The 24,928-nt window shown below is 30.7% G+C and overlaps 1 protein-coding gene across 3 annotated transcripts in view; it reads right to left on the bottom strand.

Moving 5' to 3' along the window:
- Positions 1–24,928, bottom strand: part of LOC109594810 (follistatin) — a 73,782-nt gene that overhangs the window by 36,255 nt on the left and 12,599 nt on the right. For 2 of the 3 annotated variants that reach the window (XM_049964252.1, XM_020010049.2), the window contains exon 2: positions 15,133–15,380. In XM_049964252.1, the coding sequence (XP_049820209.1) occupies positions 15,133–15,244 (112 nt within the window). In that variant the 5' untranslated portion in view covers positions 15,245–15,380. Of the gene's footprint in view, positions 1–15,132; positions 15,381–19,419; positions 19,494–24,928 lie in introns of those variants that run through there. The other variant, XM_049964256.1, reaches the window with a different exon arrangement.

Below are 24,928 nucleotides of genomic sequence, written 5' to 3'. Positions count from 1 at the left end.
TTAATATATTTTTTAATAACTTTAGCGATATTACAAGAAGGTGTAGAGACCACAATATGAAATGTAAGAGTGCATGTGTAGTATAAACATATAGCTGTCAAGTGAAGGGATACCCCATGCAAACCGACCAACGAGATCTTACTTATCAGTCTGGTCTCGTAACGAAAGAAAAAAATAAAACAAAAAATTTATTACCACAAATTTCACGATCATTAATATGATTAAGTATTACATTTAGCCCTTTTTATAATTAAGATGTTTATATCGTACAATTACACGTTATTTGTAATGCTATAGTTTTATAAGTACCAGTTTATCACATGGAATAAATATTAATGATCCCATACAAAGTTGCAATCTTCAGTAAAAATCAATGATATGCGTCCGCAACCGTGAATTACACGGTTTTACCACGAGCACAGTTACACAATAACAGCCTCTATGTACGACAGTGGTACGAGAAGCAAATTATAGACTGGAAAGTTGAAAAAAAAAGGAAAAACTAAGAAAAGAATTATCTCCTGGAAGGCAGTTGATTAGACATATTCGTTAGACACTTTCTTGGTACAAAACACGCCATCGCCGGCCGTGCAACAATATCGACGACGTCGAAAGACAGCCGAAATTTCGAAAATGCGACGACACCCGCAAAAAAAAAATAATAATAAATCGCATGTTTCCGCAAATCGGACGGACGGTCGTAAATTTAAAACTGGTACTTATTGGACGCGATCATGTCAGCGGTGTTGTTAACTCGGCCACATTGAACCCGTTCAGGCCTTTTTTTCCGCTGAAAATGTAAATCAGGAATAGTGCGCGCGTAACGGTAGTTCAAGTAAAACGTGATTCTTCGCCACCGTTCATTTTTTTCTTTCTTTAAATGATGCTGCAACTTTTTCCGTCAATGGCACTAAAATTCTAAAAATAGCCAAGTGGAAAGTCGCGAACGTCGACAGCTTTCTATAAATAATCGGACATTTCTTCGGCACTTACGCACCGCGGTGTGCAGACTTCTTCCATATAGGCAAAGCAATAAAATTATTTCCGTCTGGTCAAGTGGCTGCAATGTCAGACCTCTGGCCGTGCCCGTGTTGTCAGATTTACTTGGCTTTCAGCCGTTCTTGAAATTTTTCCGAAAACAAACAAAAAAAAAACAACAAAGGCCACTTTCTACTTCGCGTTGGGCCTACGCGTTCATCAAGGTACCGAGTCTGTGGTGACCAAATTTGTTACGTTAGAAGTTGTCGCCATTTAAGAAGGTCTAAATCCACTTAAATTTATCTAAAAAAGAAAAAAAAAAGATGAAGAAAACTCGTACACCGTGTTGTGTTTGGCCCCATTAAAACTATCCAAACAACACAAAGGTCGTACCACCAGAGGTCTTTAAAACACGAAAACATCGTTGCGAGCCAAACCAGCCACAGGTGACGGGAAGAAAAAAGGCAAAAATATTCGTCGAATCAATTAAAAAGTGTGACAACAAATCCACCGGCAAAATCGGCTGCAACACCGTAGAAATAAATACGGCGTGGCCGTGTTGGCGCGCACCAAGAAAAGAGGCAGGCGAACGAGCCAACAGCAGCACCAGCAGGCTGGCAGGAACTTACATAACCCCCGCGAACAATATTATGGTTGTTGCATTCAGGCGGCCTTTAGAGGTTATTACCTCTTCGGTTTCGGTCCCGTCTCTCGTCTGTCTGCTGTTGCCATTGCCTTCGCCTTCTCCGCTGGCTTCTCTTGCTGGCTTCTCTTGGCTTGGCTTACCTGGCCGGCCACGAGCGCTACAGTCCCACATGTAATGACTCCGCGACTCGTAATAACGTCTCCGAAATTTAATCTTTCCACTATGCGCACATATTTTTCACTGGTACTCGTTTCTCTCGTCTCCTTGTCCGTTTCCATGTCTTTCAAAAAGCTATTGTTCAATGAAGCCGACTTATGACTTTGAAATTAAAAACTATAATACGTTGGTCTCGTCGTCACTTTGGATGTCACCGTAAATATTTCAACAAATTATACGGCTACAAATTCCGGCAGTAAAAATACTGATAAAGTTTATCCTCCCGATAGTTAAGTATAATTTACATCAAACGTTAGAAGTTTTAAAATTAAGTGTTCACGAACATAACGCTTAAAATAAATTTGACGTGGTTTCTCAGTATTTAATACAAGGTTAATTAAATTTTATAAATTTCCAGAAACCCAGTCTTCAACGTTGTACTTTAATTAGTGGATTAGTTTTTTTGTGTTCAAAGTTATTAATGCCATCGCAATAAATCACCAATCTCCCGAAACACATATTTTTTTCATGGTAAGAAACAAAGGCAATATATTATCCATAAACTTAACCATTATACGGACTATCACTTGTAATAATTTCGATGTAATTGCCTTCGATTTTTTTTCCTGCGCACATTAATTCATGACATCATCGTAATCATATGTTAATGCTGCCGGCCGCAACAGGTTGTTATTAAGTGTGTTGCAAAAAGAATTCGTATCAAAGATTCATATTAACCATAATCATAATTGCGATTTGTAAATAAGAAATTACGTCGGCGCTGAACATCTTCCGTAATTCCTCCCCGCAAGAAAAACAAAAAAGAAATAATAAATAAAACCCGTTGAAACGTTTCAATCCGGCCACGTCCGGCGATCATCATCGTCTTGCATCTTTCGTAAATTTAGATGCATTCCGCGAATAGCACTTAATAAAATTTCGGTTTATGGTGTTTTCCACCGGGCCCCGAAAACAAATTCGTACTCGGCGTGTTTATGAATGGAGAGCCAAGTCCAATAAAGAAAATAAACGGTGCACATTTAAAAATAGATTTTTGTTTATATTTTGGCGCAGCTTCAACGCAAACCTGCATCTATCTATTTAAAATATTTTTTGGTGTCGTCATGCCGCCAGTACGGAATAAATTTATTTGCGTCGCATCGGCGCAATTACATAAATTAACTATTGTTATTACGAGACGGAATCCATAAAACGGACGATCACATGGATGCAACGAAAAAAATATAATAATAATATGGGGAGCCGGTATAAATTTTAATAGAATGTGAGCGTTTATGTCGCTGTTTATTGAGCCTTCTGGACATTGTAAAATTTGTTTTTGAGATGAAGTCGCGTATGAAGTCAACGGTTTTATATCTATTTAAGAGTAATTCGGTTAATGGCTTGTTTGAATTCTTGGGCGGAGGCAGTAGTTTTTTACGTGTGTTGGTTTTGCTGAAGTTGACAAAATTAATCAGTTTTGTTTTGTCTTAATTAAATTAATAGTTTACTGCAATGGTTAAATGCCAGTTAAAGAGTAAATTCGAAATTTAATTATTACAAAAATATTTCATAATTGTTTGTCTTGTGATCTTGTTTGAATTTTTTAATGAAGGCAGTACCTTTTTAAATGCGATTAATTTATTTTTTTTGTTTTGAAATTAGTAAAATGAATCAATTTTGCTTCGCTTTATTTAAATTAATTTTAAATTTAAGAAGTGAACGTCGATTAAAGGGTAAATTTTATATTTAGTTATGAAAATTGAAATGTTTCATTATTTCTAAAAGTCTCGATTTTATAAATAATATGTTTTGTTTGAGTTTTTCAACGAGGGCAGTATATTTTTATGTCCGTTTAATTTATTTTTTTATTATTATTTGATTTTAATAGAATGAATCAATTTTGTTTTGTTTCATTTAAATTATCATTAAATTTTAAAAAGTGAATGTCGTTAAAGTATAAATTTTATATCTAGTCATGATAATAGAGATGTTTGATTATTTTTGAAAACTTCAATCTAAGTTCTTAAATAATATGTCTTGTTTGAATTCTTCAACGAAGGCGGTACATTTTTTATGTGCGTTGAATTTATTTTTTTATATGAAATTGATAAAATGAATCAATATTATTTTCTTCTCTTTATTTTTTTTAATTAACATTAATTTATAAGAAGTGACTGTCGATTAAAGTGTAAATTTTATATCTAGTTATGATAACGGAAATGTTTTATTATTTTTGAAAACTTCAATCTAAGTTCATAAATAATACGCCAACGAGGGCAGTCATTTTTTATGTGCGCTGAATTTATTTTTTTATATGAAATTGATAAAATTATTCAATCTTGTTTTCTTGTATTTAAATTAACATTAAATTTTAAGAAGTGGATGTCGATTAAAGAGTAAATTTTATATCTAGTTATGATAATATAAATGTTTGATTACTTCTGAAAACATCAATCTAAGTTCATAAATAATATATCAACGAGGGCAGTAATTTTTTATTATTAATTATATATTAAATTAATCAATCTTGTTTTGTTTTATTTAAATTAACATTAAATTTTAGGTAGTGAATGTCAATGTATGATTATTTCTGAAAGCTTCAATCTAAGTTCTTAAATAATATGTCTTGTTTGAATTCTTCAACGAAGGCGGTACATTTTTTATGTGCGTTGAATTTATTTTTTTATATGAAATTGATAAAATGAATCAATATTATTTTTTTCTCTTTATTTTTTTTAATTAACGTTAATTTATAAGAAGTGAATGTCGATTAAAGTGTAAATTTTATATCTAGTTAATGATAATAGAAATGTTTGATTATTTCTGAAAACTGAAAGGGCAGTCATTTTTATGTGCGTTTTAATTTATTTTTTTATACGAAATTGATAAAATTAATCAATCTTGTTTTCTTGTATTTAAATTAACATTAAATTTTAAGAAGTGAATGTTGATTAAAGTGTAAATTTTATATCTAGTTATGATACTAGAAATATTTGATTATTTCTGAAAACTTCAATCTAGGTTCATAAATAATATCAACAAGGGCAGTCATTTTTTATGTGCGTTGAATTTATTTTTTTATTGAAATTAATAAAACTAATCAATCTTGTTTTCTTGTATTTAAATTGATCATAAATAAATTTTATATCCAGTCATGATAATAGAAATGTTTTATTATTTCCGAAAGCTTCTATTTAAGTTCTGAAATAATATGTCTTGTTTGAATTCTTCAACGAGGGCAGTATTTTTTATAGCGTTTAATTTTTTTTCCGAAATTATTAAAATCAATCAATTTTATTTTGTTTTAATTAAATTAACATTTTATTATTTCTAAAAAATCGATTTGAATACATAAATAATATCATTGAAATTAGTAAATATTTACTAATAATTATTAAAATGAAAAAACAAAAAAATTAAATGCTGAAGATGTAGAATGTAGCTGAAAATAGATACAGTCTGCACTTTATACATTCTTTTCAAAAATGTTTGCACTTTCTTTTCCTTTGTCAGGAATCCTTTGAATAACATATGACAACATTTACAACTAAGAACGTAAAACTTTTGAATTATTTTATATTATGAAAAAATATTAACGATGATTTGTACTTTAATTACTTTATATAATATATCACGAAGGCAAATACAAAAATATTCTGTTAAGATTTTAACGACTTTCCAACTAATTGGTAAAACGTGAAATATCCATAATCAACCTTGGAGGTATATTATTAATTTTTTAGCCATAGTCCAGAAGAATTGAACCAAAAGAAGACAAGAAAAATGAATCATCATCCCAATGTGGTTACGTTTGACTCCGCAAAATTTCTGCGTCCACGCAGACCCACCAAAAAAAAAATATTTATATATTAGTCCTCCACGTCGCGACGTGGTCGTGCGCGAGTCAATTTTCAGAGAGAGCAGAGAGAGAGAGAGCAGAACGTACGAAAACGAAAATAAAAAAAAATGATAATAAAAAAAAGATCACTCCACGAAAGAAACTTGAATTTAAAATTGAAAAGATGAATAACATTACAAATTTAAATTGCTATTTTGTAATTTAAATTGTGCATAATGCATACGTCTCAATCGTCTTATACATCGCGCACTGGCGAAGCGACCGGGCGAAGGCATTTGAAAGAAACGGACCCAATGAAAAGTAAGCCAAAGGAATGAATTTCACGGAGTCTACGATCTCCAATCGCCTGTCACAAATTAAGTGCCTTTAACAAAAACTGATTTTTTTATCAGTTTTCTCGTGCCATTACGTTCTTAACTTCCACAGAAAAAGGTGAAGGGTAGCATTTCAATGGGACGTTAAAAGTTACTTTAAAGATCACGATCTCCGTCTCAAAGGGATTGTTTTTTTAATATTAAAGGGAGTAGGACACGGGGCAATTTTTTTTGTTATTACATTAGATGCGTAATATATGACAGTACGGGTTATCTAAGTAAATGAATTCGACTGGAAAAGGCAAATGAATGAAAAAGTTACAGTTTCTAGAACGTATTTTTATGAAAAAAAATATATTTTTCGTTGGATTTATCTTCCTTCAAAAATGGGTACATATCAGTTCATCAGAAGATATAAATTTTTTAGAATAATATGATTTTCAAAACTTTCACAGATTTACTGATATTTATTTTTATGAAATTTGGTACGTGACAATTTTGAAAGGTGCTAAATTTAATGGGGAACCTATGCTATTAATAAAAAAAGTTGTAATCAGTTTTATTGTTTATTGATGATAATAAACGTTCTAGTAGATCTCGGTCGAATTATATAGAAAACAATTTTTCAATGTATTTTTTATTAAACAAAATGTTTTTGTTGAATTTGCCTTCCTTTAAAATGGGTACATATCAAATTAGAGTTAGAAATAAAGTCATTTTAATGAATTTATTTCTTCTGATGAACTAAACCATTTAAATGTATCTGAGAATATCAAACAGTGCCTTAACGTATAGCTCTCACAATCAAATTAAATTTTTCAATGTTTTTGACACTTTATTACTTGTTTTAGTCCATTAGAAGATATCAATTTTTTAGAAGAATATGACTTTCAACTTTTTCATGGATTTACTGATATTTATTTTTAGGAAGTTTGGTACGTGATAATTTTGAAAGGTGCTAATTTCAATGGGGAACCTATGCTATTAATAAAAAAGCTGTAATCAGTTTTATTGTTTATTAATTATAATAAACGTTCTAGTAGATCTCGGTCGAATTATATAGAAAACAATTTTTCAATGTATTTTTATGAAAATAATGTTTTTTGTTGAATTTGGCTTCCTTTAAAATGGGTATATCTAAAATTAGAGTTAGAAATCACGTTATTTTAAAGAATTTATTTCTTCTGATGAACTAAACCATTTCTGAGAATATCAAACAGTGCCTTAACGTATTAGCTCTCACAATCAAATTAAATTTTTCAATATTTTTGACACTTTATTACATGTTTTAGTCCATTAGAAGGTATTAATTTTTAGAAGATTTTCAGCTTTATTTCAGATTATTTTTATCAAATTTAGTTCCTATTTGAAAAGGTTCTAAATTCAATGCAGAACATGTGCTATTAGTAAAAAAGCTTGAATCAATTTTATTATTTATCAAGTGTAATAAATGTTATAGTAGACTCTGTAGGATTGTATAGAAAACAATTTTGTGTTTTTTGAGGTATTATTATTCAATAAAACTGGTAATAAATTAAAAAAAAAACTTTAAAAATAAAAAATATCTAAATATAGAAGTCTACATAAATAAAAAGTGTTATCTTACATTTACTTAAGTCATCAATTGCAACAGTACACTCATCTAGTTGGTCTAACAAACCTAAAATATTTCGACTTTGGTTTCCTTCGTCCAATACATTAATATACAAAGGAAATCAAACAGCAGACACACATTTGTTATTATATATTACTATAATATTATTATATATAATATTAAAAATAAATATTATTACTTCTATTTTGGACCCTAAATTAAGATAATCTTGCAACAAATGATATAAAATTAACTAAGTTGCTTCTGCAGTTTATTTTAATGTAAAGACAAAACAAAATGAATAAAAAATAAGACAGTAATATTACAGAAATAGGTATTTAGAGTTTGTAACGTGAAATGTATGTTTGTTTAACTCCAACACTAAAACGAATTTGTTGGTGCAACTCATGCACCGACTGACTGCATTACATCAAAATTAACAACGTTACGTTTACCTAAAAATAGCGTCGCGTGATATTATATAATCAGGTGTGTACCCAACAACATCGCCGCTTAGAAACAGCGGCATCCCAATTTCGCATCCGGCAATAATAATAATCTCCGCATAGGTTGCGAACGCACCGCGAACAAACAGGAAAACGAAACAACTTAGTCTTTTTTTTTATTGCGTCGGTCACTTTGAGACGCGCATTTCCCGGCTACACGTAAGCGCAAAACGGGATGCATTCGGTTTCCGCGTGCTGTGCCGAAAATGCATTTGCGTCACCTGGAACATCAGATCAACGAAAACGCAGCCCGGACCGGACGAAATAAACGACGTCGCGGAGAGCGCGCTCGTTTATTCGGGTTAATTGCATTCTGGTTTACCTACTATAAACCCAATTCGCGAATATTTTAGCGCGACCAGGAAATGAACTCGATGCACGTTTTATATGCGACGCATGCTTTCAAAACGGCAACGATCATTTTTGTCGGTCGGTTCAGTATTGGATTCGGAATTATTATTTGTTTGAGGTTTGGGATCTTGTCTTTGGCTGGAGCGGCGAATTGGTGGATGTTGTTATTTACTAACTTATTATATACAGGGTCGAACACGACCTACTCTCCAGAACGAAAATCAAATTTAGGGGTGTTTTACCTTAAAGGGACACATTCCTCATGCTGACGATAGTTTCACTCATCACAGAAAGTATCGCAAAATTTTTAAAATAGGAAAAAAGATTGAAGAAATTGAATCGTAGTTCATATTAAAACCTTTTTATATTTGTGTAGATGAAAAAAACCATTATGGCGTATAAAGAAAATAAAAAAAACAAAACAGAAATACTGTGAAAAATTTTATTTTCATTTTGAAATTGTTTGTGTATGGTACATTTGATTTATTTGCTAATTTAAGTTTATAACGGCATTTTAATGAAATAATGAGCAATTTAACATCTGAATAAGTAGCCCAAACCGAGGCCCCAATCGAAGATGGCAGTTCGCAGCAGATGTGATGGAAATGAACCAATCCAGTGTTTCGGGGGTTGTAAAACGATTTAAAGAAACAGGAGAATACACTGGAAAGCTAGTTCCGGGTCGTCCAAGGTGTACCATGGCCTATAGATGATTTTTATTTACGTATACAAACATTGTGTCTGCGGCAACTGCAAAACAATTTGTCCAGGGTTCGTAATGTTCAAATATCCGTCAAAACCATTCCAGAATACAGACGCGAAGGTGAAAGATTTACTCTGTGCAACATTAGAGGAACCCAAAATTGTGAAGGTGGCCTATTATGATATGGGGTGGTATATGTTTTAAAACTCATACGGAGTTAATAGTGTGGTAGTGTCTTTGACAGCTGATATATAAGAGAGGTACTTGAAGAAAATATAGTACCGTTTGTCCCTGTTATAGCCGACAATTTTGTTCTTATACACGACAACACTCGCCCGCACGTTGCTAGAATAACTTTAGACTACTTGCGAGAGGTTGGCATTCTAGTTTTAGATTGGCCAGCATATAGTCTAGATCTAAATCCAATCGAACACGTTTGGGATCACCTACAGAGAAGCATAAGAACACGTAATATCGCTCCAGACAGTCTTGATAAACTGGGAGACGTTTTCAATGAACAATGGGACAATTTGGATATGGAGCCAGAGGCCGTAATACCACATTTTAAAATGATGGCGTTAGAAGTATTTTTTTTTCATGCTAATTGTTCTTATTTTTGGTGATTTACTGTTATTTTATTATTTTTTCTTTAATTTTTAATAAATCTTCATTCTTAAGTTGCGTTGCTTTCAGCTTCAAAACAGTTTTAGAAAGTAAAGATAATAATTTTTAGTCAAAAATCAATTATACAATACTTTTTATGGCGAGTGTATATAAATGATATAAAAATTATAGCTTTAATACTAAAAGTGCTAGAGATAATTAAAACTGACCAATATAAATGCTTTTTATATATTCACTTGAACATTAGAAATGTGCTCCTTAAACTGATGCACGCATATCTGAGCATTACATATAACTTTCAGCCATCCCAACAATGACATGTAATGTCAAACATAATAATTATTAATTAAGAACAAAATTTTTTCGTATGAATATAAAAATAAAAACCAGTTGGTATTTTTGAGGCTTTGACAAACTACATTATTACTAGACAAACCACTGAAAAAGTTACATTAATCCAATTAGCTGAAATGAATAAAGTTATTATACGTATTCAAAAAGTATTAATTTTTATATTTGAAAATTCTGAAATCCCTATTGAATTTTTGGATGGCTTACAGTGTAAGAAATTTATAAAGAGTATTGTTTGTTGTCTAATTCTAATAAAGTTATGAGACATATTATTATAAATTATTAATTATCAAAAATATTAAGAACGATTAGTAAAATGAAAATAAAACTTTTATATCTGAAATCACTATTCATTTTCCACATTGAATTTTATATATTATTGAAATGTTAGATGGTTTACAGTGTAAGAAATTTATAGGGAGTTTTTCTGTAAAATATCCAAGAAATGGGGAGTTGAAATTATAAATAAAAAATAGCAAATCATCTTAAAAACATTACTCAGGTTGTCTGTTTTCTAATTCTAATAATTCAATTTCAATTCAATTTAAGAAATTATTATATTTTAAATATATACATACAGTGGTGACCATAATAATAGCAACTTATTAACGTATATAAAAAAAATGAGCTATACTTCTCTTAAATCGATTATTTACTTGCTGCATGAAGAATGCATGAAGAAAATTGTCAGATTCAAAAAACTTGGGAGGAAATAGATAACTAGATAAATGTCAAAAAACAATTCAATCTTACCGTCAATTGAAATTAAAGGTAATCTAGAGGAAATGGGACTTGTTGAAATTAGTTCAAGTACTGTGAGAAGATGGTTAGTGGATGGGGATTCGTTTGACACCAGACCTACAAGAAAATATCCTGATTTATACTGAAAATGTGAAGGTCCAATTTTGACTTACAAACTTACCGGATAATAGAACATAGGAATCAAGTAACTTTTAGACCAGTCTGTAAATTTAATTTATATAAAATGATGGTGTTGTGTATGTTAAACGTCCTACAGAGACAAAACTACACAAAAAGTTTGTTACACCCACAGTGAAATATGGTAACGGTTCAATGCTCTGGGGATGCTTCTGTTCTTCTGACGTATGCCACCTTTGACTTATTTATGTATAATAATTTGCTTCCATAGATTGAAAAAAATGCGCTCTTAATAAATGTGTTTCAACATCAAAACGATCCCAAACACAAATCCAATATTGTGACAGATTCCCAGATACTAACCCTATAGAGAACATGGGGGAGTTATGAACAATATTAGAAATGAACATTTTACAAATATAAATGAACCCATCACAGCAATTCAAGGAGCTTGAAAGAATCTATGCCACGGACATGGGCCAAAATGATAAAACAAAAAGGATGATAGGCAAAGTATTAATGTAAAATTAAACATCCGAATAAGTTGATATCATGACCTCGGAAATGGATTATAACAAAAATAATCCAATTATATAAGGAAATGCGTTATTTTTATTCAAATTCCACATTACATACATTTTTTTCTATTAACTGATTTCAAGATCTGGGGCACCCCGTATAATAATAACTTCGTTAATCGTATAGTTTCATTATTTTTGCACCATCCTCAATGATCCAGTTTGTGTTTCCGAAGGAAGCTGTTGTTTAAACGGTCCGAGTGATAATAGGCAAAGTATTAATGTAAAATTAAACATTGGAATAAGTTGATATCCTGACCTCGGAAATGGATTACAACAAAAATAATCCAATTATATAAGGAAATGCGTTATTTTTATTAAAATTCCACTTTAAGGGATATATTTTTTTTCTATTAACTGCTTTCAAGATGTTGTCTGTAGACACCATCTGGGACACCTCGTATAATAATAACTTTGTCAATCGTATAGTTTCATTATTTTTGCACCATCCTCAAAGATTCAGTTTGTGTTTCCGAAAGAAGCTGTTGTTTAAACGGTCCGAGTGATATCATGGGAGAGACTAGTTTGGACATTGGAGAATTAGCATGGCGAATTTCTTTTTCCCTCTCTCCCAAAAGAAAAAAATAAATAAACAAATAAATAAAAGAAGAGTTAATCCACATTCAGACGCCACAATACGCAGTCAAATGATAAATGGGCTGTTGTTGAGTAGGCAGTTGCGGAGTGTATAAATTAGGTCTACCTTGGCGTCTTATGCGTTATGCAACATTGTATGGCAAATAAATAATATATTCGAGAAATTCCTGGTAACCTTCCAACATTTAAATCGGACATAAATCTCGTACTAAGCCGAAAGATAAAAGGCAACGTTTTGAATTCTTAGGTAATTAGGGCTACTGCCTTTTAGCGTTTGAATCTGGGGCGTGGACGATGCCGCGCCGGATGCCTGGAATCTTTCGGCTCTCGGTTTTTCGCGGTAAGTGATTTCGATATTTTACGTTCATGTCGCGGTTATTTGTACGGCCGCCTGACAACAATCTACGGCCTTCATTAAAACCATCCTTGTGTACCTCTTCAATTTGATGCGTCTTCCATTAAAAATATTGAATAAAGCATAATTATGCGATGTGACACGTAGCTAAACCACCTGTTGATTAGATTTCGCAGTCCAAACAATACAACAAACACGTACTCTTCAGCATTCGGTTTATCGATAAGTCAGTGGTATATTAATAGAGCTGCGTGAGCAAAACAAACATCCGTCTGGCGAATAAATTTATTTGAGTTTAAGAAAACCAACAGGTTACTCGCCTGCATTAGCTTTTAATTATAGATGTTTCCGTAATTCTATATGCAGGCAGGCTTAATTATCGTTATTTATTTACATTCGAGATCGTTTGCGAAAGGTAATCGACGGCCCAATTTGAATTTCCAATATGTCGACGTTTCAACACCTCCCGAAACCCAATAAATTTTTGTTTAAGATTCATTCGATTCGATTGTTTTTGCACGATAGATTGAAATCCAATTATTAATCGATGCAGCGATGCGTCAGATATAGAAAGGCGAATCAACGAAAGGAAGAAAAAAAAACTTCCCACCAATGTACTGTTACAAACCATCACGATTCCGCAATTAGGGAAATGTAAATTTGTTGCAGTCCAGCAAATAATCTATGTGTCCAACTTTTTCCGCGCTTTTTCCTCTTTTTACTGCAGCAATTCTCAGCCTGTATGATTGATCTGCTTTCGCACATTAACCATTAATTCAGCAAATTACCATCGCCGCATAATAATCCATCATTTTGTAATTAGTGGTGCTTTTAAGAAAATATCCGTAGTTGAAGTTTTTATAACTGAATTTATGTACACAGTTGGTTTTGGTTGTCGTTTTGTCTTTCGTTATCAATTTCACGGCGTTATTATTATGCGACATCCTGGAAGCATCACGACGTGCAACGTATTTTTGTTTTATAATCTATAATAACTTTGCGACTCACGCTCTTCACAATTGTCTTTCTTTTACCGAAAGTTTAACACACACAATGTGGACCATTTAAGACGGAAACTCACTTGTAACTTAGTGTTTATAACTCCACTTCAATGAATAATGACTCAAAAATAGGATGATAAAGAACTGTACGGATGCCGAAGAAATTGTTTTTTGTATCAACTTATCATTTTAAATAGTTTTAAATCCGGAAGAATTAACTACCTTCATTAAATGTTTTAAACGTGTCACTCACTCCTTCAAAATATAAACTATATAAATGTTTATAAGTTAAAAAAAAACTGTTTGCACAGATATTTCTCGAAATTTTGTCAGATAATGTTGCCTAGACATAAATTAACTCCAGATGAAAGGGATAAAGCAATTGGAATGATGGAGTCTGGATCAGATCGAAATCCCCTGAAGTCTCAATGTTTCACAAACTGTTTTCGCTTGTTTACTAGATTTTATTAAACTGTTGTTCTTCAGGAAGACCAAGGAGTGGTAAACCAAGGAAAGGAATAGGAAGACATGTCAAGTCAAGATGACCGGTCCGATATACGCAAAGGACCATTACCATAGTATAGCATCAAATTTTCAAGCAGGTGTCGGTGAATACTTTTTTTGACGGTAACGGCTCTAAACGTTGGATATTGATATCTTCTTCATATTGACAACTTCCCTCGAAGATATACTAAAAGGAAATATTAGCTTCGCTTTAATACTCTTCCAGAGTCTCGAGTTATAAGGTCGCCGACATAAGCCAATATACTCCATGAAGAGGAGTTTATATCAATAAATGTGTGGAAAAATTGAATATCACATATTTCATTCAGTAATACCAAAAAAAATATTTAAGAATATCAGAGAGTGACTTAACAGTTCCTTCAAACAATTTAGTTCTTGTTAAAATATCTTTAAAGGTCTATTGTTGAATTTGTACGCCTTGTTGGCACTACGAATGTAACAATTAAGCTGCTAAAGGTACTGTCTGATACTTTAACACTTTTGACATTTAATTGTATAGTTCAGTTAAACAAAAGGACTAAATAAATGAAAAATATGAAATTTTTAAGTTTATTATTGATATACAGGGTTTGAAGAATGACAAATTCATAAAAAGTACTTCTGTACCTCTGTCAAATGATATAGATATTTTTTATGGAGTTATTATTCATAAAAGTTGAATTATAAATAAAATAAGTTACAGAGGGTGTTCTTTTTAAATAGGTACTATTTTTTACCTATTATTTATGTGGTTTGCATATCAATAGTGCATTCTTCTTCATATTATTCTTAAGTAACCATCACTATGATTTAAGAAACACCAAACAAATTAAAAAGAGTCGTTTTGTGCAACAATGTCTTGATAAAATTGAGATTGATTACCAAGATCGACACTAGATAATCAAAATTCTGTTGCAAGGTGTTCACAATGTAATGATTCGGGAACTTGAAAGTGAAAGCTCGATAAGTTTTTATGGCTGAAACGCAGTTGGTTTCGATAATCGTTTTGTCTTTCGCTTATCGCAGTTTCACATTTACCGCAAAAATACAGTTTCCACACGTCCGTTTGGTGACACGGCATTTTCTGCCGTTCGGCTGAAGACCTATTGGAAATGGTTAATGCGGGGACTTACCGATGGCAATATTGAAGTAGGCACAGAGGTAGGTCAGGAGGACGGCAACGGTGATGCTCGAACGTATTTTGGCGGCAAACGGTGGCGGCACCACAAATAGAGCTGCATTCATTTCGATTGGAAGCAACGCCCGTTCTGGGCATCGGCCGCAGGCTGGGCCTTACGGGCCTGGGGCCCACACGCGAACTCACCCGCTCCAATCACATCACCGACCGCGACGCAAGAACCCGCGCCGAGTCTTCCAAAATCTGCAAAAGAAGAAAGGAACACAAAATCAAAACGATGACATTCGAATGGTTTTTTTTTTTGTGAAATGTAGGTGACTCGCACCTGGCAAGTCGAGATTAGATTATAGTGCAAATTGCTCCTCGAGTCTTATTGTTACGTGGTTATTGTGTAATTGATTTGCACGATTGTTCAACGGGCCTTGGGTAATTTTCTCCGGTCGATCCGTGAACCGTGAGAGTGAGTTGCATTTTTTAAATTAAGCAAAAGGATATTTTTAATGTGTCGGTAATAGATCTAATAAATTTCTTGGCTTCTGAACTGTTATTCCACAGCGGAATTCCTTTATTTTACACATTAAAAAAAGATTATAAATAGACCCGTGTATTAACATATTAATTTTAGAAAAATAATTAAGTAATGGCTGCTGCACCGACCTTCACTTTTTTTTCATGTGCCAAATTATATCATACGCCTAAACGTTTACACTTTATTTCATTAGCTTTTAATACATACAAAGATGACATACACAAAAATAACTCATTAACCAAACTGAATCATACCGAAAAGTTAAAACATTTTTTACGATGACAGCGAAGATATGCAACGAAAAATTCCTTTACGTTTAATTAGGTCCAATTTATGCCAGAACAAAGAGGCTTTTCTAAAAATCTTTTTGCAGCGAGTAAAAATAGGCGATTCTCGAAAAAATTGAGTGATACATACACACGTAGGAGACGGATGGGATGCAAGTATTGACGCAGAAATTGTGGATACGTGGGGAGTGACCGTCACTAATGAAACGTACCTCCTGAAAACTGAAATCCCTCGTTATTTTTAAGCGATTTTTTTTCGGTCGACACAGCAAATAGATAAGAATCATCTAAGAGGAGGTGAAATCTATATTTAGTCCGGAATGCACGTTTTGTAACTGTGTTGTACGGGCGTTAAAAATGCAATAAAACAGGTTCCGAGTATAAAAAAAGTGAATGAATCGTGAATCATAGTAGTTGTTTTTCCAAATATATCACAAGCGCCACCATTTTCTAAAAATAGTGCGGCATATAATAAATAAATCTTTGTATACTGTTATAGTCCATTAATCTCCAATACAACCTGATTTGGTATCGGTCACATCATTTTTTTTTATACATGTTATAAGGAAAGAAACACACACATTTATTACAATGTGGAAATTAATTGTCTCTAATAATTAGTTAAATGAGGGTAGTGAACAGCTTAATTTTTTAAAATCTCCAACTGAATTGCATAAAAAATATTTTTGCAAAAATTAACATTCAATACTTTTTTATGTGTGTCTAGATAAAGTAATGAAAAATATTACACTATTTAATTAAAATTTAGGAACCCTGTCCTATTGATTTCTATTAATATGTAATTCAAACTGTCAGTATTGGAAAATTTTCCCTCATGTATATAAAATTCAGGAACTCTGTCTAATTACAATAAATGGTTCCCATGTCCTAACTCGAAAATTTTCAGTATTTAAATAAAATTCATTAACCCTGTCTTATAACAAAAAATGTATAGGTAATCCGAGTAACGAATTTGTGTTAAGTATGTTTCTGACTTTGGAAATAATAGAAAATCTTTCTTCATTCAGGAAAATTTCCAATAATTTGTGATCCAAACTGTCGAGTAATGTAAAAAATTTTAATATTTTTAATAAATTTCAGGAACCCCATCTTAATATAACAAATATATAGGTAATCCGAATAATGAATTTGTATTAATGTATGCTCTAGACTTCGAAAAAATGGAAAATCTTCCATCATTCAAATAAAATTAAGGAACCCTGAGTTATTATAATAAATACTTTGTATGTCTAAGTAATCTGAGTAATGAAGTTGTATGAATAAGTATCCAAACTTATAAATATAATTCAGGAACACTATGCTATTACAATAAATGGTTAGCGAGTATAGATAATCCGAGTAATAAATTTCCAATAATTTGTCTCTAAATTTGAATAATGTAAAAACTTTCAGCATTTAAATAAAATTCAGTAACCCAGTCTTGTTACAACAAATGTATAGATAATCCGAGTAAGGAATTTGTGTTAATGTAAGATCCAGACTTTGGAAGTAAGAAAAAAACTTTCTTCATTCAAATAAAATTCAGGTTCTTAACTTATAATAAATGCTTTGTGTGTATATGTAATCTGAGTAATGAATTTGTATAAATGAGTAATCCAGACTTATAAATAATGAAAAATATTCCATAGTTCAGGAATACTATCCTATTATAATAAATGTTTTAGCGTGCATAGATAATCCAAGTAATAAATTTCCAATAATTTGTGATCCAAACTTTCGAATAATGTAAAAAATTTTAACATTTTTAATAAAATTCAGGAACCCCATCTTAATACAACAAATATATAGGTAATCCGAATAATGAATTTGTATTAATGTATGCTCTAGACTTCGAAAAAATGGAAAATCTTCCGTCATTCAAATAAATTTAAGGAACCCTGAGTTATTATAATAAATACTTTGTATGTATAAGTAATCTGAGTAATGAATTTGTATGAATGAGTAATCCAAACTTATAAATATAATTCAGGAACACTATGCTATAACAATAAATGGTTAGCGAGTATAGATAATCCGAGTAATAATGTAATAAGTAATTTGTTATCCAAATTGTCAAATAATGTAAAAACTTTCAGCATTTAAATAAAATTCAGGAGTGAATGAATTTGTGTTAATGTAAAGTGCATACTTTGGAAGTAATGGAAAATCTTACATCATTTAAATAAAAATATAATTATAAATATACAAGTAATCTGTGTAATGAATTTTCGTTAATTTGTGATCTAAAATAATGTAAAATAGCCCAGTATTTAAATAAAATTCATTAACACTAAATATTATTTTGTAAGAGTAATAGAGTAATGAATTTGTGTTAATGTGTGAACTAGACTTTCGAGGTAATGGAAAATCATCCATCATTTAAATAAAATTCAGGAACCCGGTCTTATTATAATAAATGCTTCGCGTGTATACGTAATCCGAGTAATGAATTTGTGTTAATGTTAATAAGAAAGTTTTATTGACCTCATCGCACGATATATTAATACCGGATATTCAAATGCTATTGAAGCCCACATAATTTATTTTTACCAATTGAAAAAATAGACGGTGTCAATTCGCTAATAGGTTTCAGCTGATTTAAGTATGTTTATGTAAGGATTTATATTTAAAAAAGTAACCTAATGAACGATTTTAACTTGACATGTTTCCAAAAATGAATTAGACCGTGAAGGCTTGGGCAAAGCAATTTATCAAAAAAAAAAAAAAAATAAATAAAGTAAAACAAAAAAAAGAAACATCAAAGATGGTGGCGCTCTTACCAAAATGCCCGCTAACGAGGTTAATTAAAAGGTTCCGAGGGTTTTCGGGGTTGGCTTACATAATCTTTACGTACGTGAACAGGTGAGGAATACCGTACGACGTTAATAATTACACGACGACGAGTACAATGTCGTAAATCTTTTGCGGATATATTTACGTCCAACGAAATTAAGGCGGGCATTACAAAATATTGCAACATTGATCTCGTTCTAAATTTATTTCCGCGTGTCACGCTTTCCCGTCACCGTAATTATGTTGTGCACTTTAAGGATGAATCCGCTTGGAAAAGGACAAACGCACACGTATGTGCGATACGAGATTCAACTAAAACTTTCAACAGCTGTATTTCGGCGATACAGACACATTTATCAGACAGCTTACATTTAATATGAAATAGGCACAAAGTATCATAAGATGCAGTTTTGCCAGGATTTATTGTTACATTATTTCGCGCAATTTGTATCTGTACGAGCGAATAAAGCACATGTTCCACTTAAAATCTCAATCTAAAATTGTAGCCAATTACAGCTGGAAACGTGGAGTTCTATCTGGCAAACTGAAAACGCAATAAATACGTTATTAAAACGGTTTTTCATTAAATGTTCATCGACGGATTCGAATCGAAGGGTGCTGCATAACGAGCGAAGGAAAAAATATATTTTCGACATTAAGTATATATATTTACCTGAACCAGTTCGATTTTGCGAAACGAAGGAAAAAACGTATGTATGCCAACGGTTCGTGTGTTTCCTTGCATTCGTGTGTGAAAATAGAAATTTTAAGAAACTACATTCGAGACACTACACATTTAATGCGCGTGTGTCGTGCCAAAACGGAGACGCACAATTAATGCATCCAATTAGTTTTGCACGAATTGAAATTGTTTTGGATTTCCACTAATGTAACTGTCAGCATGTTTAAAAATAAATACATCAATTTCGTTTTGATAATTGCATTCGTTTTAGTTGTGGTCGCGTTTAAGATGCGTTGTTATAAAATTCACATTTTTTAGGAAATTTCGAAGCATTTCTTGTATACTTATGTTATTTTAATCCTTAATTTTACGTACAGGGTTTTCCAAATTGGTTGATTTCGCCATACGAGTATTTCCAGACCACACAAAGAAAAAAAAAATAGCAGTCCACAATAATTTATTAAAAAATTGACTTCAGCAAACCGCATTTTAATGTATCTGATCGTTTCTGAGATATCTACGAAAACACATATGATACATTAGTAATAAATTTTTCATTTAAAACTCCTAGAAACATCTTACATAGTGAATGAAGAATAATTACGTAGAAAGTATATTTCTTTAAAATTAGATAATATGAGTAAAAAGTCAAATAGTTGAGTTTGCCTTTAAAATAAAACACAAACATACATACTAATTTAAACAAAAAATGATTAACGGAGTACGGCAGGTTGATAATAATTTAATAATTATTAAATATTTGGAAATTTACCAGAAACTTACATATTTCAATTATAATCTCCCTCTGAAATAATTGAATTAAAATTTTTATTCTTCATTTGAAATAAGTATCTTAAAATTATTAAAATAAATTAATTTGAAATAAATGAATTAAAATTTTTAATTTTTTATTCAAAATAAGTTTCTTATAAGTATTATATAAAAAATATATATAAAAAGTATTCACAATTTATTAAAAAATAAATATATAAATAAACATAAAAGTTATTACATTTTTTGAAATCTATCAAAGGAGAGTTTTCACAGATATTTAAGGAACGACAAGGAATGACATTTTTATATCAGCACTAAAATAATTGTTCCTTTGTTGATTTATAATAATGTTTTTTTTTTTTTTGAAAACAAGTGTAGTTTTAAAATGATGAGGTAAGTGTGAATAAAACAAGAGCAAGAAGACAACCACACCTTGTTTACCAAACGATTAAATTAGAATGTAAATAGGTTATAATATATTCATAATTAGGGGTTAATTTATGCTTAAACTTTGACTCACTCGAATTAGTTTTCTTATAAACAAAATCTTTATCGTCTAATTATTAAGGAGACATATTTATGACGAGGTAAATATCTTGTTACGTAAAAAGGTGTCTGTAAAAAGTATTTGCATTTTCTCAAGAGATAATAATAAGAATTATAATAATAATAAATAAGTTACACGGTTAAGAAATCTGCCAAATCTCAGTTTTAGCAGATATTTTAGAAACAGATTCACCGAATTAAAAAATTCAAACAATTAAATCAATGTTTCTATTTGAAACTAATGGTACCAGCCAATTTGGGACACACTTAAAATAAAAACATTTCAGTAATTTTTTGTTTATAACACGATTTTAACAAAAGGTCTACTCAAATATTTTTATAGTAAAAAAAATGAGAAAAATTGAGAAATCTTTATAAAAAATAAGTTCTTCATTGAATTTGGCGGAGATAAAAGACAATTTTTCTATATCCGAAAATAAACTTCTGAAGTGAGTAAATCATGAGTATGAAAATATGAAATAGAATTGAAAGTACTCTTTTTGGCACTACGAACTAATACGTTAAGTCTCTGTTTTCAAAAAATGTTTACACTTTATTCCAAGGTTTAGTTGGTCAGAAAAAATAAATTCATAGATTAAAAAAGAGAGAACTTATTAATATATTCGAGAATATCAGATTAGTGATTGTTTAAAGTGTATAAGTGAGTCATTCATTAGTTAACAGAAAGTACCAATTAAAATTGAACTTGCTCCCTTTTTGACACTAAGAATTTTAATTATATTTTCAAATATTTTTGACACTATTCCAAGGTTTAGTATGTTAGAAAAATAAATTCACATAAGAATCATTTTCTTATGAAAAAATTTTCCCTTTGAATTTTGCTTCCTTTGGTATATGCAGAAAATTGTATACAAGAAATATTATCAATTTAATGAATTTAAATGTATCTGAGAATGTCAAACAGTGACGACTTACCGCACTAGTTGCCACAGTTAGATAAGTACTCAAGACATGATTTGATATACTCAAAGAGAAGAAGAAATTAGAAAATTCAACTTATTAATATTTATTTTATGAAATTCGGTATTATAAAAAATACTTAATAAGTCAATTTTTTCATTTATTAATTGTAAAAATTGTTCTGTGACACCTATATTACTCCAACAGAGATTTAGAAGTTTATTTAAGCTTTAAATAATTATAAATATAAAAATGAAGTAGGATTAGACATTACGTCGTGCTATGTAGACGACACTCTTTTAAAATATATGACATCGTAGTATAATTAAATATTATCGTTTTTTTATTAATGGTAAAATGTTTGCCCAAAATAAAATTATTCAAGAAATTATTGTCATTATTTTTTACGCAACACCAAAAACTAAAGTTGTTCATGCGCCATTCAATTTTCGTAAACTGAAAACTTCCTCTAAAGTAACACAATTAAAATAGCGATGTGACGATGTTTGTTTGTAAAACGAAAACAATAAATGATGTGTAAGAATTCGCCCGCCCTTGTTTGTTATTGAACGAACCAATTATGAACTAAGCTCCGTCGAAAAACGCAGTCAATTCTGCGATAAACAATCGAGTCATTTACCTGCTTATTTAAGAACTGCGATCGTGAAAATAAAATTAAAAAAAAAAAACCGGTGAACATCTAAAATTAACCGGGATATGTCACGGGGCCGACGAAAAGCTCAACACGTCCGTACTTGATCCACCACCACGCACAGAATCCGGAAATTAAAGCACACCCACTTGATTCCCTCTTAGTAATTTTTGACACAGATCAGGTGGGTTCCCCGTGTTGTTTGTACAAATTAACCTACACCTCTCCGTTTGGAATCGGAGAGCATCCCGTACGAAAATAAACCGTTAAATAAGTTATTTAACTTTCTAGTATAAATAGACTTTGCTTCACTTTTGATGCACGCAAAAACAATCGGGGCTGTTCGATTGCTCTTGTTTGGTCGTAACGTAATTGTTTATTTCGGATCGGCTACACCCACGCGACGCCACGTCGAAACCGAAACGGAATTTGTTGTTGCTTTTCGGTAAATAGATGTGATGAAAACTATAATTTTTATTATTGTGCTGTTTAACGTCAGCTATACGGCATGAAAAATTTAAACAATTTTTACTGACACATAGATTTATGTGTCTGGTGGAGGTAATAAAAATTTTCAAAATTTAACTAATTACGTCTAAATGAATTGCCGGCCGATAACAAATTTGTTAAAAATGTAAATTACCTGGAATATATTAAAACATGTCAATGGTAGTATGTACGCGTGTAGTTTCCAAAGCTAATAAATATGGACTCTAAAGTCCCTTTGGAATTTCTTGAACACAGATTAGAAACTTTCTTAAATCAAATAAGTGCATTTAAATAACTCATATATCTCTAAAGGAGAATCTACAACGTTTCTTGATGTAACATTTATGGTGGACATGTTTATGGGAAGTCCCATGTTAATATAATGTATATTAATTTTAATAAATTATGTAGCTCACTGGATATTTTATTTAGTTGAAATGTAGTTCGATACTTTTGTTCTTCACTTGTTTACTTAATTTTAATTATAGTATGTTAGTTTATTCAATTTTTGATTTTTTATATATTTGGAAGTGAAACTGAATAAGTAATTAGTTAACATAAAGTATAATAAAACTGAAGGTTTTGTTGATTAGATAAAATAAGTTCACATAAGAATGAATTTCTTATAAACAAATTTTTCTATGAATTTATATGTATTTGGTATATACCAAATTTCATATAAATAATGTATATTAATAATACTGGGCCGAACATAAAAGTCACATTCATCTATTTATTTATTTAATCAAGTAAACCAAAAGGACATCACAAATATTCAAAAATATAAAATTAGTTCTGTAAAAATATCTTTAAAAATGTATAACTGGGTGAATCATTAGTTAACATAAAGTATTGAATAAAACTGAACTTACAGCCTTTTTGGCACTAAAAATTTAACTGTTGAATACGAGTTAATACATTAATAATTATTTAATCATTTCAGATATTTTTGACATTTTATTCCAAGGTTTTGTTGATTAGATAAAAATTTTAACTGCTGTATGTGAACTAAATATGTTAATCATTATTTCATATTTTTATATATTTGCGACACTTCATTTCAAAGTTTTGTTTATCAGAAAAATTCAATTTATATAAGAATGAATGTCTTATTAACAAAAATGATTTAATTTGGATTTAGCCGTCTTTGGTGTGTACCAAAGTTCAAAACTAATGATCAAATATATCCGTGCTTGTTCAAATACCTTAAAATAAATATACAAAGTGTTTCTAAGTTGTTAAAATTTGGTAGCAATTAGAATACGTTTATTAATGAGAAAATTTCTAATTTAAATTAATTATTATATTTTAAATTATTTATTTCTCATATTTCCATAATCTTTAGTTGTTAAATTTAATATGTATTATAGTAAAATACATACCACAACTCAAAGAAATAAACGTTCTATCATAATGATTCAGCAGCATTCTGGTTCCTCATTTCTTTATCGTCCTATTTCCTACGCCACTGAATATTATTTTAAACTATTATTTTCATATACTATGGACAATTTAGAAAAAAAAAGGTACTCTTGATTTATTTTAATTATTACAGCCGTTTTTGAGATATTTCAGTTTTAATACTTGAAAAAAAGTGAAGTAGGTGTGGATTTTAGTATAATACATACCAAACTTAAATACGGTTCAACCAAAGGTTACAGAAATATGAGAAAAAATAATTTTTGAAATTAAGATTTGAGGGGCTGTATTTTCTTCAGGAGAGAGATATAATGTTAATTGTTATTATATATGAATACATAATGTTAGTACTAAAGTGCTGTCTTAAAAATAAGTAAATTTAAAAGAATTCTTACACTTGGATTGAACAAATAAATCAATAAAATATTTCTCTTACTTGAAGTAAATATTACCTTAAACTTAAACGAGAAATTTCATTATTTAAGTGAAAATATTATTTTTATGGGAGTAACCGAATATACAATAACATGGATTGTTTGTTAAGTCAAGTTTTGTTTTCCTCGCTAACCGAAGTGTGAAGTATGATTAAATCCTTTTAAAAGTGTAAGTGACTGTAGTTTAGTCGCACATTTTGAAAATAAACATTGAATGAATAATTTTAGATATCAGTATAAAATTTATATAATTTTATATTCAATT

The sequence above is a fragment of the Aethina tumida genome, chromosome 1 (assembly GCF_024364675.1).
Source record: "Aethina tumida isolate Nest 87 chromosome 1, icAetTumi1.1, whole genome shotgun sequence".
NCBI lineage: Eukaryota > Metazoa > Arthropoda > Insecta > Coleoptera > Nitidulidae > Aethina > Aethina tumida.
The sequence above is the reverse complement of the archived record's forward strand: the minus strand, read 5'-3'. Positions and strand labels throughout refer to the sequence as shown.